Below are 17,533 nucleotides of genomic sequence, written 5' to 3'. Positions count from 1 at the left end.
ACTGACGCACTAATTAACGAAGAATTAGTAGCAAACCAATTAGGGGAATATTTCTCTCAAAATAGCAGTAATACCAATTATACAACACAATTTCAAACCTACAAACATGAACGCGAAAAAGAAACTATTCCTAACCCTTTAGATCAAAATCAAATTGACCAAATCCAATTAAACCTACCAATCACTATGCAAGAAATTATATTCACTCTAACAAAATGCAAAAGCCATAGCCCCGGCCCTGATAACATACCGTACATTTTTATACAAAACTTCGGGCCAAACACCCTAAAATAACATTAACGATATTCAACAGAATCTTCACTGAAGGCTTTTGGCCAAGTACATGGAAAAATGGTACGGTAATACCAATCCCAAAACCTGAAAAAGATAAGTTTAAGCCCGATGGATACAGACCAATAACGCTCCTAAACACCTTGTGTAAAATATTGGAAAAAGTCATTAACTATAGACTTACTTGGATACTAGAAAAACATAAATACTTATCCAAACATCAATTCGGCTTTAGAAAAAACAAAAGCACAATCGATAACCTAACCATGAAATCAAATTAACCATGAAATAAACCAGACTTTTAAAAAAAAAACAAATAATGGGGCTAGTCAACCTCGACATCTCAAAAGCATACGACTGTACATGGAGACACAACATCATAGTCAAACTAAACCAAATATTATGCCAAGGAAAGACACTCGATTTAATAATTGACTTCTTAAAAGAACGCACATTCAAGGTTAAAGCAAACGGTCATTTATCCAAAGAATTTACTCTAGAAAACGGAGTACCACAGGGTTCAGCATTATCTGTTACTCTATTTCTCTTAGCCATAGACGATATAACCCAAAGCTGTTCGCTACCCACAAAATTCAACCTATTTGCCGACGATTTTAGCTATTCGTGTCGCAGCAGCAATACAAGCTCAGTACGAAAACCCCTCCAAACAACCACTGATAATTTAGTTGAATGGACAAGAAACACAGGTTTTAACTTCGCACCAACAAAATCAAACCTCATAATATTCACTAAAAAGAGAAAAGTTGGTGAACTTTTAATTACACTCAATAACAAACAAATCCCCATTAAAAAATCAGTCAAAATACTAGGTATCTTCTTCGACTGCTGACATACATGGACAACACATATACACTATCTTAAATCTTCAACCAGCCAATCATTAAATATTCTAAAAATACTTTCACACACATCTTGGGGAGGCGAATCCAGAACACTAATCGAAATCCACAAATCAATTATCCAATCGAAAATAAACTATGGTTCAAATATATACAAATCGGCATCACAATCTATTCTTAAAAAAATAGACAGCAAAAACAACACCGGACTCAGGCTAGCAATAGGCGCATTCCGCAGCAGCCCAATTTATAGCATCTACAATACAGCCGGCGAACCCATACCCGAGATTAAAAGAAAAGACCTATCACTTAAATACATAACTAGATACTATAGATCAAACAATACTAACCCCCCACTTGAAGACAGCGAATCATATGATGAATTAGAAAAATACGGCATTGATTGCAAGCAACTAATTGGAAGAGAACAACTGACCACACCCCCGTGGACTTCTCCATACGAGATAAATACTGACCTCAGTGCATACTTAAAAACACAAACGTCCCCAGAAATGTTCAAAAGATACTTCCTAAGTATAATAGAAAATTATAAAGAATACCAAGAACTATACACCGACGCGTCCAAAACACAGGACCAAGTAGGAATCTCAATAATACTCAAAAGCAAAAACATATTAATGAAGTTACCTAACACATGCTATATATACACGGCCGAGGCCATAGCGATACTTGAGGCGATAAAATCAGTTATAGACGATGAATATCCTAAGCATATAATACTTAGTGATCCTTGAGTACACTCAACAGTATAAAAAACCAGTTCAAACCCGGAGACATCGCTATTAAAATACTGAACAATCTAAATGAAGCCCTATCCAAAAATAAACAAATAATCCTCACGTGGGTCCCCGGGCACTCCGGCATCGAAGGAAACGAACTAGCCGATAAACAGGCCAAGATCGCTGCCACAAACCCCAAAATAGCAAATATAGCAGGTCCAACTTACAACGACCTCAAAAGGCACATAAATCACATAACTAATACCAAATGGCTCAATACTTGGAAACAACAAAACACCAAACTCAACACTATTAAAAGATGCACCAACAGGTGGATTAACAATTCTTTAAAAAGAAAAGAAGAATCGGTTCTAAACCGACTGAGAATTGGACACACACGACTTACCCACGGATACCTAATGGCAAAGGAAGAACCCCCTCATGTGAAGTTTGTGGTGTCCAATTAACGGTGAAACACATCATTACCGAATGCCTAAAATTCCAACGCGATCGTCAAATCATCGGATTAGATTCATCACTGGACACCGCACTGGGACCCAACACCGAAGAAAACTTTAAGATAATAAAATTCCTGAAATTGACAGGCCTTTACAATTTAATATAATAATATTTAACCCGACTGTACACTTTGTAACCACACCTATTCTGTAATTTCAATGTTAATACCTAACTTATATATAAGAATACCTTAAAACTGTAAATGACTATTGTATACTTCATATTTGTAGCTAATGACCATAGTTGTCGGGCATTATATTAGATCAATAATAATAAAAAAAAAAATTACCTACATTTTATTCTTACCTTGATCATGTCTGACAATACGCTTGTTAATGCACTGTATGATACTAGATATTGTAAACTTTGAGATTTTAAATGTGTATTGTAGACTAGTATATGAATCCCCGGTGGCCAGAAAACGTAAAGTCACGGCTAATCTTTCCTCTACACTTATAGGTTTCCTCCAATGCGTGGTTTGTTTTTCTACTTGCGGACGAATCAATGAAACTAAATACTTGAAGTCAGAATAAGCCATTCGAACGAAATTTTCAAACTGTCCACTCTCTTGAAACAGCAAATCATTGATTAAATTTAGTCCACCATGTTCATCCCTGTTCTTAAACAATTGAGTGATCCACTAACGTATTTTTTGTTGTTTTTTTTGTTTTTTTTTTGATAAGTGACTTCAAAATTATGAATGTGGCACCTGCGATGACTGTGCGTCTTTTTACAAGTTCGTTATTGACCATTTTTAATAAAACTTATTGGTAACTGAGTACAAAAAAACTGAATGTGAAATGTGGAAGTTAAAGTCGATGATGAACAAATGTCGACGTTTAAGTCGAGAATGAACAACTGTCAACTGAATTTAGTTCTTGCGAATAATTTTGAGCCAGTTAGAGCGGCTCCGGCCAGCTCGCCTATAGTGTTTACACAATGCGCTCAGTGCTCATGTTTTGCTCGCGGTCACTACGGCTCGACCGTGTTTTTGCTCATGTGTAAACGCGTCTTTAACTTTACTCGCTATTGAATAGTCTGATTAGTTTTTTTTTTTCATCGAACTCTGAGACAGTTGATTTAAAAATAGGTCTAAAAATAAATATTATTATCTACATCGCGATATCTGTAATATACGGCTTAATACGACAAAATAAAAAGGTGACCGAGATAATTATTTTATCTTGTCGTCGTATTTGTTATAAATACAAGTACGCTAGTAGGAGAATAGGCCTAAAAAATAATCGTATAATATTATTGTTTTCTTTTGATAATATAATTTTTCTGTAAACACTTAACACATGTAATATTTTTAACTTTGTAATCATAAAACTAAACACATACACATGATGATTTATATCAAGTATTATTATTAATTAATATTTTAAAAAATAATACGAATAATTATAAACAAATAAAATTATTAGAATTAGCAAACAACAATTAAATTATTATTATTGACGGTCGATAGGGAAATAATGTCAACGACATAATAATTATTTTTTATAATTTCTGGACTATAAAATAATACAATCGAAAAAATATCCAAACAATTGTTGGTATTGCGATATTTTCAATACAATTTATATTATAATTTAATATAAAAAAAATGGGAGCGCGTAAAATAGCCGAAAATATTTCAGCCGACCCGTATTTTGGCCGATAAATATTTCAGCCGAAAAATAATTGATTGGACAAGTATATTAGCAGAACCGTATTTTAGCCGAACCGTATTTCAGCCGACAGTATTTTATTTGACAAATATTGCCACCGACCGTATTTTATCCGACAAATATTACCGGCGACCGTATTTTAGCCGACAGTATTTTATCCGACAAATATTACCGCCGACCGTATTTTGGCCGACAATTGTTCTATGTTATCACTTTTGGGCAACCGCATACCTGAACCATGGTTCAATTTTGATGGTTATATTTTATCAACAAAATTAATTATTGTTAACAAATAGTATGACGTCAGTACGTCACACATCGTCTCTTGATAAGACTGACGGTTCAAGTTCAAATTTCTAATCAAACTGTTATCACGGCCATTTCAATAATTCAATATTTCATAAGAAATACAATGACCTATAGGTAGGAAACAATGTTAGAAAAAGATTGATTTTTTTGGTGTTAGTGTGTTTTTTTCTGTAAGCACTAACTTTTAAAACGTGTTCTTTACAAGTTTATACATATACACAGTGGTGTATTGGTAAATATATTTATAGGTATACGCACCAATAAAATATGTATGTAACCTAAACGATTAAATTATATCATCGTATATATTATATAACGTTATTGCAGTTCAATTAGTACATAGTTTTTAACATTATTTTATTAATTTTTGTATAATGTAACAATAGAAAATAAAACAAAATCAACTCAAATGTCAAAAAAATTAAAATTATAATAACATTATTATTATAGGTACAATCTATAGAATTTTCCACAAAAATTTTTTGAATTCAATATTGGGTTTACTAAATTGAACTTCAAGTCTTAAAATACATTAAACACAACGCATATTGTTATATAACTTATATTCAATACCTACTTCAATTGATAAATAATTCATTAATACATAAATTCATTAATACGAATAACGTTTTTTTCCTATATGAAATATGAAATAATATTTAAATCTTATTTGGTTTTCTGGTTATTTTGGAAGCGTATACCCGTAAAATAAGATTTTACATTGGGTATACGCCGAAAATCGAAAATCTTCTGATGGGTATACGGCGTATACCCGCGTACCCGTACCAATACACCACTGCATATACACCGACCAAAAATATGAAGCTAAACCCTTTTTTTCGTCGATACAAATAATTTATAGTATTTTGGACCATACTCATTATACACAAATCATACAGTTAAGTATTAAATATTAATAATATCTTATTATTTTACTAATATATTATACTATTGCAATTCATAGTATTCACTATTTGTCCTCCAATTTATGCTGGTGTACACAATTTTTATAATTATTAACCATACCTACTAATGAATATTTATTTGTTGTGTTTTTCTTTTTGAGCCATCTTTTTGTACGTGTTACATGGACGTTCACGTTTGCGTTTGTCATCTGCGTGTCAACGGTGATCAATGGTAATCAATGGTTCTCAATGGTTTAATAGTCCATTCAACAAAATGTGTTTTAATATCTAATAAAACATATTTGCCAGAGTGTGTTAAACTAGAAAATGTGAGGAAATTAAAATATCTTGGTTTAATTCTTTGCTATAGACTCGAATGGGATAGCCATATCCATATACATTTTTTAAATACTACTTTATGAAAATTCTTCTTCATATTTAAAAAAGTTAAATATATATTTAATAATGAACAAAAAAGAATTATTTATTTGTCCTTGGTACAATCTATTTATACTTATTGTATTTAAATTTGGGGAGGAACTTTCAATAATCATCTATCCACATTAATAGTAACTATAAACTGCATGATTAAATATCTACTTAATTTATCAATTCATACAAGTACCACATTAATTTATAAAGAACTAAAAGTAAATGATTTTAGGTATATTTTTAATTAAGTGGAACTTTAGAAAAATAAACATTTTATACCTATTCATAATAGAGTTTTGGGTCAAATGAGTGTTATATAATATAATGGTCTTAAATTATGTATTCTAATAATATTGTATTGATAAGAATTGCTCCCCCAGCACAAGCTTTGCTTATATGGGGTGCTGCAATCTAATTTATACTATATTTTTCTATACAATGTATCACTGTTTATTTTGCAAAATATATATTTTATTATTATTACTTATAATTGTTTTATCACAAATAAATGTGTAGTGTAGAATTGGGTTAGAATAAAGCTTTTCAGCTCGATAAGTAAATGAATGAATAAGTAAACATAATTATATGATACTTGCATATTTGTATTGTTAATTTACAATTATATTGGTATTAAAAACTAAAATTCTACTTCTGTTTTAAGGCGTAAAAAAGTAAAAAATACATAATTTTCACAGAAAAAAAAATATTATTGAAACAGAAACAAATATTAAAACATCCAAAACCAGTGTAACTCATCAAGCAGAAATGTATTTAATTCAAAAAGAAATTGAAGATTTAAAAAAAGAAGAATCCTTCCTAAGAAATCATCCTTTTGGTTACCATTCTCTTGAATCTAATAACATATTGTTTGAATTCTACTAATAGTACTTAAATCTATGTTTGATACAATTATTGATTTATGTTCAAAAATTAATTTTAGTTATTTTTATAGCTGGAAAGTTGAAAAATTCTGTCTTAAAGACCAAATTCTCATGATTTTAATATAATTAAGATTGAATTTAGCTTAGCCAGATTTAAAACTATTTTAACATTAATTAGTGTTATTCATGACATTTTGTATGTTAACTTCAACCAAAATTATTGCTTACCAGAAGGTTTCCATAATTTTAAAAATTGTAGAATAACATTAGACTGTACTGAAATTTCATTCAATATTCCTAAACCACTACTGGACCAAAAATTGACGGAAGTATAATTCATATAAACATTAAAATACATTGAAAGGACTTATTGTAGTGGCTCCTAATGGTGTTATTACTTATGCTAGTAAATTGTATCCTGGGTCTACTTCACCTTCATTCTCATAACTTTTAAGAAGCATTTTTATGTGACACAATACACATACATAATTTATAAATGTTAAATATATATATCTAAAATTATTAATAATATAATATATAGGGTAAAACACAGTTATATGCACCTTAAGAATTCGTTTTTGATAGTAATTGGAATATAACGAAATCGAACTGCAAATAATCAAATAAATATTATAATATCAAGATTGATATTGTAGTGGCCCAATTTAAATACGAATACATCGTACCTCAATAGACAAAACTTTCAAACAATTATTGTCGTCTTAAGGTCCCAACACACTGCGACGGTGGCGTTAAATTCTATTGTCTTAATTTTACCGCCGCGGTGAAATGTGTCCTGCATCAATTTACCGCCACCGCCACCGCTGCAGTGTGTGGGGACCATTATTCATAGATAATATTATCTATGGTCTTGTAGTGTCGGTCGTCGTGAGGTTACTAATGTTGGTAGCTACCTACTAGGTGTGCCGGGGCACGGTGTACCGGCAGGACACTATCTTTTTTACCTGGTCAGAAGGTTTTAAAAATATAATCAACACAAGTTGTTTTTTGGCGAAAATGAAATGATTTATTATAACACACAACAAAATAATTATTTCAGTACATAAAAAAATTGAATGAATTATAAATTATAAATATCGAAAATGTCGAACGATCGTCGGAACGGAGAGCCGTGACGTAGGGATACGCGCGTCGAGTAGCGTCGAGTCGAGAGCGAGAAAACGAGTAACAAGCGAGGCGAGTGAAAACGAATTCGAGCCCGTAACGGCGAAAAAGTCGGCGTGCGAGGCGGGAGAAAGAGTTGCGGCGGCGCGTCGTAGCGCGGCCAAAGACAATACAAAAGAAAAGATATATAATTCAAAGTTAGGCACAAAAAGAAAACGGACGCGCTAGCGTAAGTGGTGATAACGCGTCGTAATCACCACAGTCTTATTAGTGTCCCTATCACTAAAATATTTAAACAGTATCAGTGTGACTGTATAATCGAAAAAAAATATCCCTAAAATGTATAATTACACATTTTATTATATGAGAAAATTTACTTGGTGCCATAGACATATTAACCTAACATAATATATTATTAATTAAAATGTCTATGCTTGGTGCCAATAATCATTAAATACTATGTTATATTTTACATTTGATTCTTTTTATAATTTAATATTATCAATGTCATTGTTTATTACTTTATTATACTTATCTAATACAAATGATTTAAAATATTTCTCTGTTGCCAAAAAAGTAAACCTTTAAACTTGTCATTTAGAATTTTGTTATATTCAATATTTTTTAATATTCTTCGTGCACAACCTTTTTTTTGGAAAATTGTAGAGTTGGCACTTAAGTGAAGATATACCAATACAATAAATAGCATAATCAATGACCATAGTACGATAGTACCTACTTCAGCTATTCTTCAAGGAGCCATTGAGTATGCAGGGTTAAAAAAGTTACAAAAAATTAAAAAACTAGGTAGCCAATTCAATTTCGTTCTATTCTATTTTTTAAATTTAACTATTCCCATATTCTTATAGCAATATTGAAACTGGTATTGCATATTGGACACCGATCGGAGTCCAACCTCGACACACAATCAACACACAACACCTTATGGCCACATGGTATCATGGGCATGTGTTCTACGACTTTCATGGCAGATCACACAGATGTCCTCTACATTTCCCTGGGGTAAATATTCTTCTATATTTTGAGGGACGGGGGCATACGGAACTTCATCTTCTTCGTCACTTGCATAATTTACTTGCCAAAAAGCTAGAGCTAAGTCTTCAGGTACGAAGAAATCAGCCTCATTATAAGAAGTATCATTTTGTTCTGGATTTAATTATGAAAGTATAGAAAGAAAAAATGTTAAATAATACGTTAGTTGATTGTTACATGAATTAAAGTAAAAATAATTTATTATAATATTATTTAATGCAAACTATATACCATCTATATTTATAAGAGCTGGATTTCCATCTACATTTGGTACTTCCTGGGGAGGTGCATTCATTTGCCCATCTTGGACCTCATCTTCAGAATCTATTATTTTAATATAATAATTGTTTTAATAGTAAGTAGTAACCATGTTCTTGTCATAAACATAAACTTATTTGAAACATTCATATTTTAGGTTTGTACATTGCTAAGAAATGAAAATATAATTGAAATTAGAAATTGTTCTCACCTTCTCCATTATTAATAACTTGATTATCCAATCTGGCAGCTTCAACGTTTTGTATTGCAGGAAGGGGAATGTGATCATCTGGTGTGTTATCTTTTAGAATCTACTAAAACAAAATCATCAATAGTTTCGGTAGATATTGCTATATTTTAAACTATTAATAGTAATTTATTTATTTTTACTATGTAAATAATTTGGGGTTTGGGGGTGTAGACATGTTATTTACAAAGTATAAAGAATATAATATATACCTAAGGAAGTAATTTACTCGATAAATATTCACAATAATTACTACAGGTATTACTTGGTCAGCTTTTTGCAAACACATGACAATTAATTGAAGTAAAAATAACTAAAACTTAATAATATGATAACTAGGTTAGTTTTAAATTTTAAAAGGAGCGATGAATGTATTTTATTTATAATTAATTCTTTTAATTTAAATTTTGTTTGATTGGATATTGAAAAAAATTTATCAAAGGTTGTTTAAATTTTGAAATATTTTTTTTTTTATTCATACCATCGGTAGCATCATGCCAATTTAGTTCTCTGGTGAGATATCCATCCACACAGTGTGAGCACTGCAGCAAAAATTCTTTTCTTGTTATTGCTCCTGTAGCAAGTAGAGCTGTTGCATGCTTTATACGCAAGCTATTTAAAATAAATTTGAATTTTGTGTTTCGTGTTGTAGCCATTCCTGCTGCCAATTGATTAATCACAATATACTGCTTAATGGATATATTTTTCAAGTGATCTAGGCGTACACAAAATTTGATTTCAGTTATTTATTTCTAAAGGACATTCATTTTAATTTAGTAATATTAATTAATCTACATCTACATACATTTACGATTTTAGTCATTGGCCTTAAACTAACAATTACTATTCATAAGGTGTTAGATTTATATGCTCTACAATCCTGCCAAATAGTATGCACAAAATATAGTTACTAAATTATTAAATAAAGTAAGATGTCTTATAACCTAGGTATATAACCTGTGTGCAATATCTGGTATCGGAGAAGTAAAATAGATGTTCTATTGCGATATGTGATGTTCCTTTTTACTACCCATATACATTCATGTGATGTTCTAGAGATGCCAAACGCCACGTTCAAGGATATCACATCCGATAAGTTAAAACTGAACATCTATAGAACATCTCACATTAAACGTATCTTAGTAGTCTACTTAAAGATGTTCATAATGCAATATCCCATTAACATCTCAAAAGACTTACCTAGGATATCACATTTTTTTATGCATGGGATGTCCAATGTGTAACATCCATGTACCTAACTGTTTTAGCATTTTATGTTGGACTTTCATAAGCTTTGAAAAATTGGAAATAATAATTAAATGATTTATTTTGTTCGAGAATTCGGTTGTACACGTCTTGAAGAGGATATTTAGAACTGTGAACAGTTTTTTTTATTATTTGTAGAAAGTTTTCAAATTTAAATGCACTAAATTTGTCAAGTGGGCCATGAATCTTAACAAAATTAGCTATATGTATAAGACCATGAACATTATATGTTACATATTCATTTCCATAATGTTCAGGATACTCGATGACAAATTGTCTTAATAAACTATTTGCCAAGTCATTATGGATAATACAAGTTTCAACACATATTAATATTTTAATACCACAATGTAAAAGTAAAAAATGATTATACAGGGATGATTTTATCCTACCTTTTAACAAAATGGGGCCTGTATACAACAAAAAAGTACGGTATTCAGTCGCCTTCTAAAATTCTAGCTCATCTAACGATCTAGGTAATCTACTGAACTCCGACGGAAAATTTGATTGAAGATTTACTTGTTCAGTTGAAATTTGATGTTCAAGATCATTATTTAAAAATCGTACAGGTTTTTGGCCACTTTTCCAAAAATTTAATAATCGTTTCATTACTCCTTGACAAACATTATGCATATAATCTAAAACTAAAACAGAAGTCATATTGATAGGCAATTCCTCTAATGGACAAGGGCCTTTGTGGTAAGACTCATCACTTTTTGAGCGAAACGATTCATCAGTTCTTAACTGAGCGTCAATACCCAAAAAAGACATTCTTCTGTTCATGAATTCCCCTTCTTCTAGACATGAGTTTCAGCTATGATATGCGTTAAAGTATTTAACGTTTAACACAAATGCTTTAGCCGCCGCGTCGCATACTACTTGAGAAATGGAAAACTGTAAAAGTTTTTGATTTATTTCAATTCCATTTTCAAAAATTGATTTTATCTCAGTAATAAATGGATCAAAAAAAGTATATACTGAACCAGGTTAAAAATGTCCAACTTTCCTGGTTGTAGATCTAAATGATGATTATTATTATTTAATGTTTCATTTGATGATGGCATTTCATCATTCACTAAAGCTGCCATATTAGGAGTTGAAATTGACTGTGATAGGTGGCAATGCATCAGATCTTGTATCTAAAACAAGTAAAAAAAAGAATTTAATATTTTTTTTTATACACAGATACTTACTATAATATTAATAGATATTATTACCTTGGCTGTTTTGTAAACTACTATCAACGTTTTGTCCAATTAACTGTATAGTCTTTTGACTTCTATCTAGCAACCGATATAAAAATGATTAAAACTATAAAAAAAACCTACAAAGCAAAATTGGATATTTAAATTATTAAATACTTTATTATTACCTTCATTACTCAATAAAATATTTTCATCTCCGTTTAAGTTTAACTACATTGCATAGGGTTCTATATATTATGTAACAAATAACAAATAATTAAAATATTATGTTTAAACAAAAATGAATATTATACACAATATTAAATCTACTTATTGATTATACAGTTAAAGTTGTAAATGAATGGTTAAAAAAAATAAATTATGTATATAATGTATATAGAATATATTGTAAGAAATTCAATGAGTTAAGTATAAGTATTATTTCCATGGCTATGTAAAATATTTTCATTTTCGTTCAAGTTTAACTGCATTCTATAAGCTTCTATATATTATTATGTAACAAATAACAAATATTATATTAAAACAAAAATCCACACAAATATTATAGGTAGCTTTTAACTATACAAATACAATTTACAGTTATAAATAAATTCATAGTAAAAAAAATAAAGATTGTTAATAATGTAAATAATTCAAGCAGTCAAGTATAATGTGTGTTATTACCTTGCTCGTTATCTAAAATATTTTCATTTTCGTTGAAGTTTGACTGCATATGATTAGGTTCTATGTATGGAACAATTTAAAAATATAGAATATATTAAAAAATAACGAATATAATTTAGACATCTACTAACTAGTGTAAAATAATATTACCTTGGTCAAAATGTGATGTTAATTCTCCAGTTAAACCTAATTTATTAAAAATATAAGCAACAATAAAATGAAATGTCTATACAATTATAGCTATACAAATCACTTGTTTTAAAATTCTTAAAATAAATAAAACCATATTAAAAAATAATTTAAAATTTACTAGATAAAATATTGCTGCTTCTGTAAACTTCTGAAATTTTATTTTTCTCGTTATTAACTGTTGGTTTTTTATACACACTAAGAGTAGTCATTTCTTCAGAAGAATCACTATCTATAAATCAAAAATCTTATATTTAAAATATTGTATGATATTGTAATCAATATACATCATAGGTCGTCGACATTCTTACCTGATGCATCATATTGGGGTTTGGATAATTTTAATCTTTTGCCCCGTCTTAATGTTTCTTCATTTTCCGACTCAGACCTAAATATTTGTACTCCCTTCATTGCTGCTTGTTCATATGAGTCTGTATATTATATATTATAAAAAATATATTTTTATATGTACCTTTTTTATTAATTTTATTTAGGTACATTTTATACTATTAAGCATCATGATGTAAATAATCATTTATTTTCCAATAGAAAAATTAGATAAAAATAAATATTGTACCGAATTGTTCAATAACTTTAACAGGGTATGACTTCCAATCTTCAGATGTTTACCTCCTTTCATCAACATCATAGTTGTAACCCTCTGTTTTGAAGGCCATTTACATAAATGTCCTGAAGTACCATTCAATGTTACAGTTGATATCCAGTCAAAGGGAATCACTGAATACTTGTGCTCTTCTTTAAAATAGCCAATAATCCACTAAATGTACAATAATTAAAATAGATATCGGTGAAAAATTCTAGGAGTGGATCATACTGGAATATATTTGTCAGATAAAATTATAATATGGGTTCTGAACATACACCAATAAACATAGTTTTAAATATATAATCTTGGATCCTCATAGAATAATAAAATATACAAATTTAATATATTCCGCTCTGATTATTATTTATTACTATCGGCTATCACAGTAGGTAATATATAGCTTTAAATTTCGTGTTTTTTTTAAATTTTTTATATACCTACATTATTTCTAGCAACATATTGTGTATGTATATATGTGTGTGTATATTATGTGTGCATAAGCAGTAAGCACAATATTTTGTGCTGTTGGTAACATAATATTATACAACTTAATATTTTATCCCTACAAAAGTATACTACTATTGGGTACAGATATTATTTATTAAATTAATTAATTATTCATATACCTGTTTTTTCGAACCTTCCATTTTCACAAAATTGCCTATATTGTAGGTAATATTTATGTTATTTGAACACAATGTTGTACAAATATACAGCACACTACAGTAGATATTACACGTGTCACGTCAACAGATAAATTATAGCTTATAGTATAAAACTTTTCACAAAATAACAAGGTAATTATCTTGTACGCACTTGAATACTTGAATACTTTAAGTATAAATTACTGCTGTCATGAAAGGTTATAGAGTGACTGGCGAGTGCTATTATACGTTATAATATTATTATCATTAATTTTATTGCCATTATCACATCGGTCGGTCATTGGATATTTTGTTTAAGTTTATTTTTAAATTATTTACAGTAATTTTACGTGAGATCTGTGTGACCACCATGCGATATTGTCGATTACGATGTTTATTTATAAATAATTTTAAAATCAAAAACCTATATCTCTGAGACATCACAATCACAACATTAGTTGTTATACGTTCGAGGAGATGTTGATTTTGCGAAGTTATTTTTATAATTATACAATCATCTCATTGACATACCAGAGATGAACACCGTAGACGTTAGCTTTAAGATCATAAACCGACGTCTATGAGATATCATTGTCAACACATTACACACAGGGTATATGGGTCATGGATACATATTACATAATACATATTATAAGTAGGTATATAGCTATTTCTGGGTTACTAGAAATATATATAATTCTAAGACTTGACTATTATTAATGAAAGCCAATTTTTATTTATTTTCAGATTCTAACAGAAATTGAAGAGATTTATACTATTTATATTTTGTATCCCCATAATAAACAATATTTTTTTTTTTATATGAAAAATAAATCAAAAAAAACACCCAACATTCTCCACAAATTTGGGTGTGACACTTGAAAAGTCTGTTTAAGATTCGAATGGAAACATTCCACATTATTGTTCGTTCGGCGTGGTTGGTTGTAAACCGAAAAACACTCTGGACCTTTGCGAGTTAGCCAAAAACTATAAAATTGAAACTATTAGGTTGTATTGAAAACATTTTATTTTCCAATGATCATAAAACATATGACTCATGTGTATTATTATACTCAATTTACCTGGTAAAATATGTAAAAAATCTCGGTATCAAAACACCATTATTTTGGGCATGCATTTTTATGTCTTGAAAACCCTGCTCAATCTGATGAGCAGGCAATAGTGCTAATACTGCACACATTCTCAAGCAAATTTTAGCTTCTCTGTGCTGTTGTACGTGGTTTGAGTAGCCCATCTTCTTTATATTTTTCTGCAATCTCTAAATAATTTATTTTTAATAATAAATTACTTTAATATTATAATTAATGGGGAATTTTAAAATAAAATAAATGAAACTAGAAAAATGTCAAACCTGTACAAAATGAAACCAACACGAAGATACTGTCGCTTCAGGGTATACATCAGAGAAGACGTTACGGAGTGCAGTTTCGAAGTCAATCATGATTGTCAATGGTCTGACTTCTGGAAATTTACGAGAAAATCTTTCCAAAACTTTCCTATATGCAGCCTCAGTCTTTACTTCCATCAATACAAAGCATACAGGAACAGACTAGACAAATGCATGTAGGTAGTTTAATATTTGTAATTTATAAATTTAAATGAATGGTAATTAATAATTATTTTTTACGTGATTTTGCAGGATCAAAATATGCAACATGAACAGTTGTCTACAATGAGGCATTGACGGCACTACTTTGAACGTTGCATCAGCGTGTAGTTCCGTGGCCCCCTGATGCACTACAGCTCTAATGATTTCTTGGCACGCAAACATCACGCTATATTTTCCATCATTGTCCACAATCCATTTCTGGTAAAAATTATAGTTGTTGCATTGATACCTGTAAATGAGATATTTAAATTACAACAATCAATAATTTTTAATTTTATTAATATATAATCTTACCTATCAGTATTCATATCCAAGTATTTCCCTAACTCGCGTAATGTGGATGGTAATGTGGTACTGCTGGACAAACACTTCTTCGCGACTGCCGCATGGAAGACTCCGCTGTAGGCCAACTATACACTAAATCCGCATCCGGATTCCTATCAAATTTATGTTTCATAAAAATATTGTTTGCATTTAACAATTTTAAAATACATTATAAATTACCCATACCTAACTATTCCTTCATCATATTTAACTTTTAGAGGCGTAGTCTCTGTCTTTGATCTTTCAATCAAAGTGCTCCTAAAACGTTTAATAACTTCTTGCTCATTAAACATTGGACCACGAGCTTCATGAGTGTGAGCTTTTTTAGCTATAATAGTGCCATTTTCCATTTGTATAGTTGTGCCTTTGCAGTACACATTAGGTGTAGCACAGATATAGTAACTATAATAATTATGTTAGGTACAACATTTTAACTAACCATTTGTTATGTATAACTGTAATTAAAAAAAAAAAAAAAAAAAATAATGAAAATTTGATTTTGACTTACCGTTTACCTCCACGAGTTTTATTTATTTTATAGTGAAATCCTTCGTGATCCATTTCAAAAAAAAAAAAACAAACAAACAAACAAGCAAGGTAAAATAATTTTAATAAATTTTATTTAAATAAAAATAAAAATATAAAAATGATCAAATAAAATGGAATTGTATTTAAATGATCAAATGACAAGTACAAAAATGTAGAAACAAATTACAATGAATCAATATTTAGGTTGAATACACTATACTAACTGTGTATACTATTGTATAACACTGCCGTCATAAGCAAAAACGCCGCTAGTCGAACGATTTTGAGGAAAACGCGTTTTTGTGATTTGTATTTTTATAAAATCATAACATCTTGTACATTATAATTATTTAATTACTTCGAAATTAGTCTAGACGTCTAGACGTCGTACCCGCATATTGTGTTGTCTCTGTCTTACTCAAAAACGTTTTGGCACGGGGAAAAATCCGAGAAGGTTACATAACTAAGAAACGAAATTTTCACCACGTGGAAAGGAGAACTTTAGCTGTGCAATATCGTTTTTATTTTTTCGATATCACTTATACGAAAAAAGTTCTTATTGTTTCAAAATCCTTTATTTTCCAAACTTTAATAACTTTTATTGAAGTTCCGATAATGAATAAATAAAATCGAGCAGTATATAATTTGTTTTACCAATCACGATTTTTTTTTAAAGTATTTAACGAAGTACAAGTAAGTAAATTATAAATTTAAACTAAAATTATGTGATCAAAATATTTAATGTATATTATACGTATTACATAGGTATCTAATACGTTTACAATGGATTTAGATTATCTAAATAATCTAGTAAAAGTGATTGCTGTCGCCGAAGCATATGGTGAATCGGATTCACCAGGGCCAATAATAAAATATTGGGTGCACCCTGTAAATCATAATCGTGAAGAACTGGGACAATTTGATGCATTTTACCAAAATTTGAGATGTTATCCTGATAAATTTTTTGAATACTACAGGATGTCAATTAATTCTTTCAATGAATTGTTAGAAAAGTTACGTCCCTTTATCACAAAAGAAAACACTCAGTTCCGTAACTCAATCAGCGCTGAACAACGACTAACTATTACATTGAGGTAAATATTAAAAAAATCAGAAATAACAGTAAATTTAAAGTAATTTTAAAATATCAGTCAATTTAAATATAGTCATGTTAAAATGATTAG

The 17,533-nt window shown here is 29.8% G+C and overlaps 1 protein-coding gene and 1 pseudogene across 1 annotated transcript; both read right to left on the bottom strand.

Annotated features, from left to right (window-relative positions):
• Nucleotides 1–8,678: 8,678 nt before the first annotated feature.
• Nucleotides 8,679–15,954, bottom strand: LOC132952006 (uncharacterized). The gene is given in 9 exon segments (XM_061024115.1): nt 8,679–8,902; nt 9,020–9,112; nt 9,775–10,008; nt 14,715–14,854; nt 14,950–15,146; nt 15,240–15,437; nt 15,516–15,726; nt 15,792–15,847; nt 15,850–15,954. Coding segments are annotated over 9 exon segments (1,458 nt in total).
• LOC132936470 (uncharacterized) lies at nt 10,566–11,330 on the bottom strand (annotated as a pseudogene).
• Nucleotides 15,955–17,533: the final 1,579 nt, after the last annotated feature.

Source organism: Metopolophium dirhodum, chromosome 1, assembly GCF_019925205.1.
Source record: "Metopolophium dirhodum isolate CAU chromosome 1, ASM1992520v1, whole genome shotgun sequence".
Lineage (NCBI taxonomy): Eukaryota > Metazoa > Arthropoda > Insecta > Hemiptera > Aphididae > Metopolophium > Metopolophium dirhodum.
The sequence above is the reverse complement of the archived record's forward strand: the minus strand, read 5'-3'. Positions and strand labels throughout refer to the sequence as shown.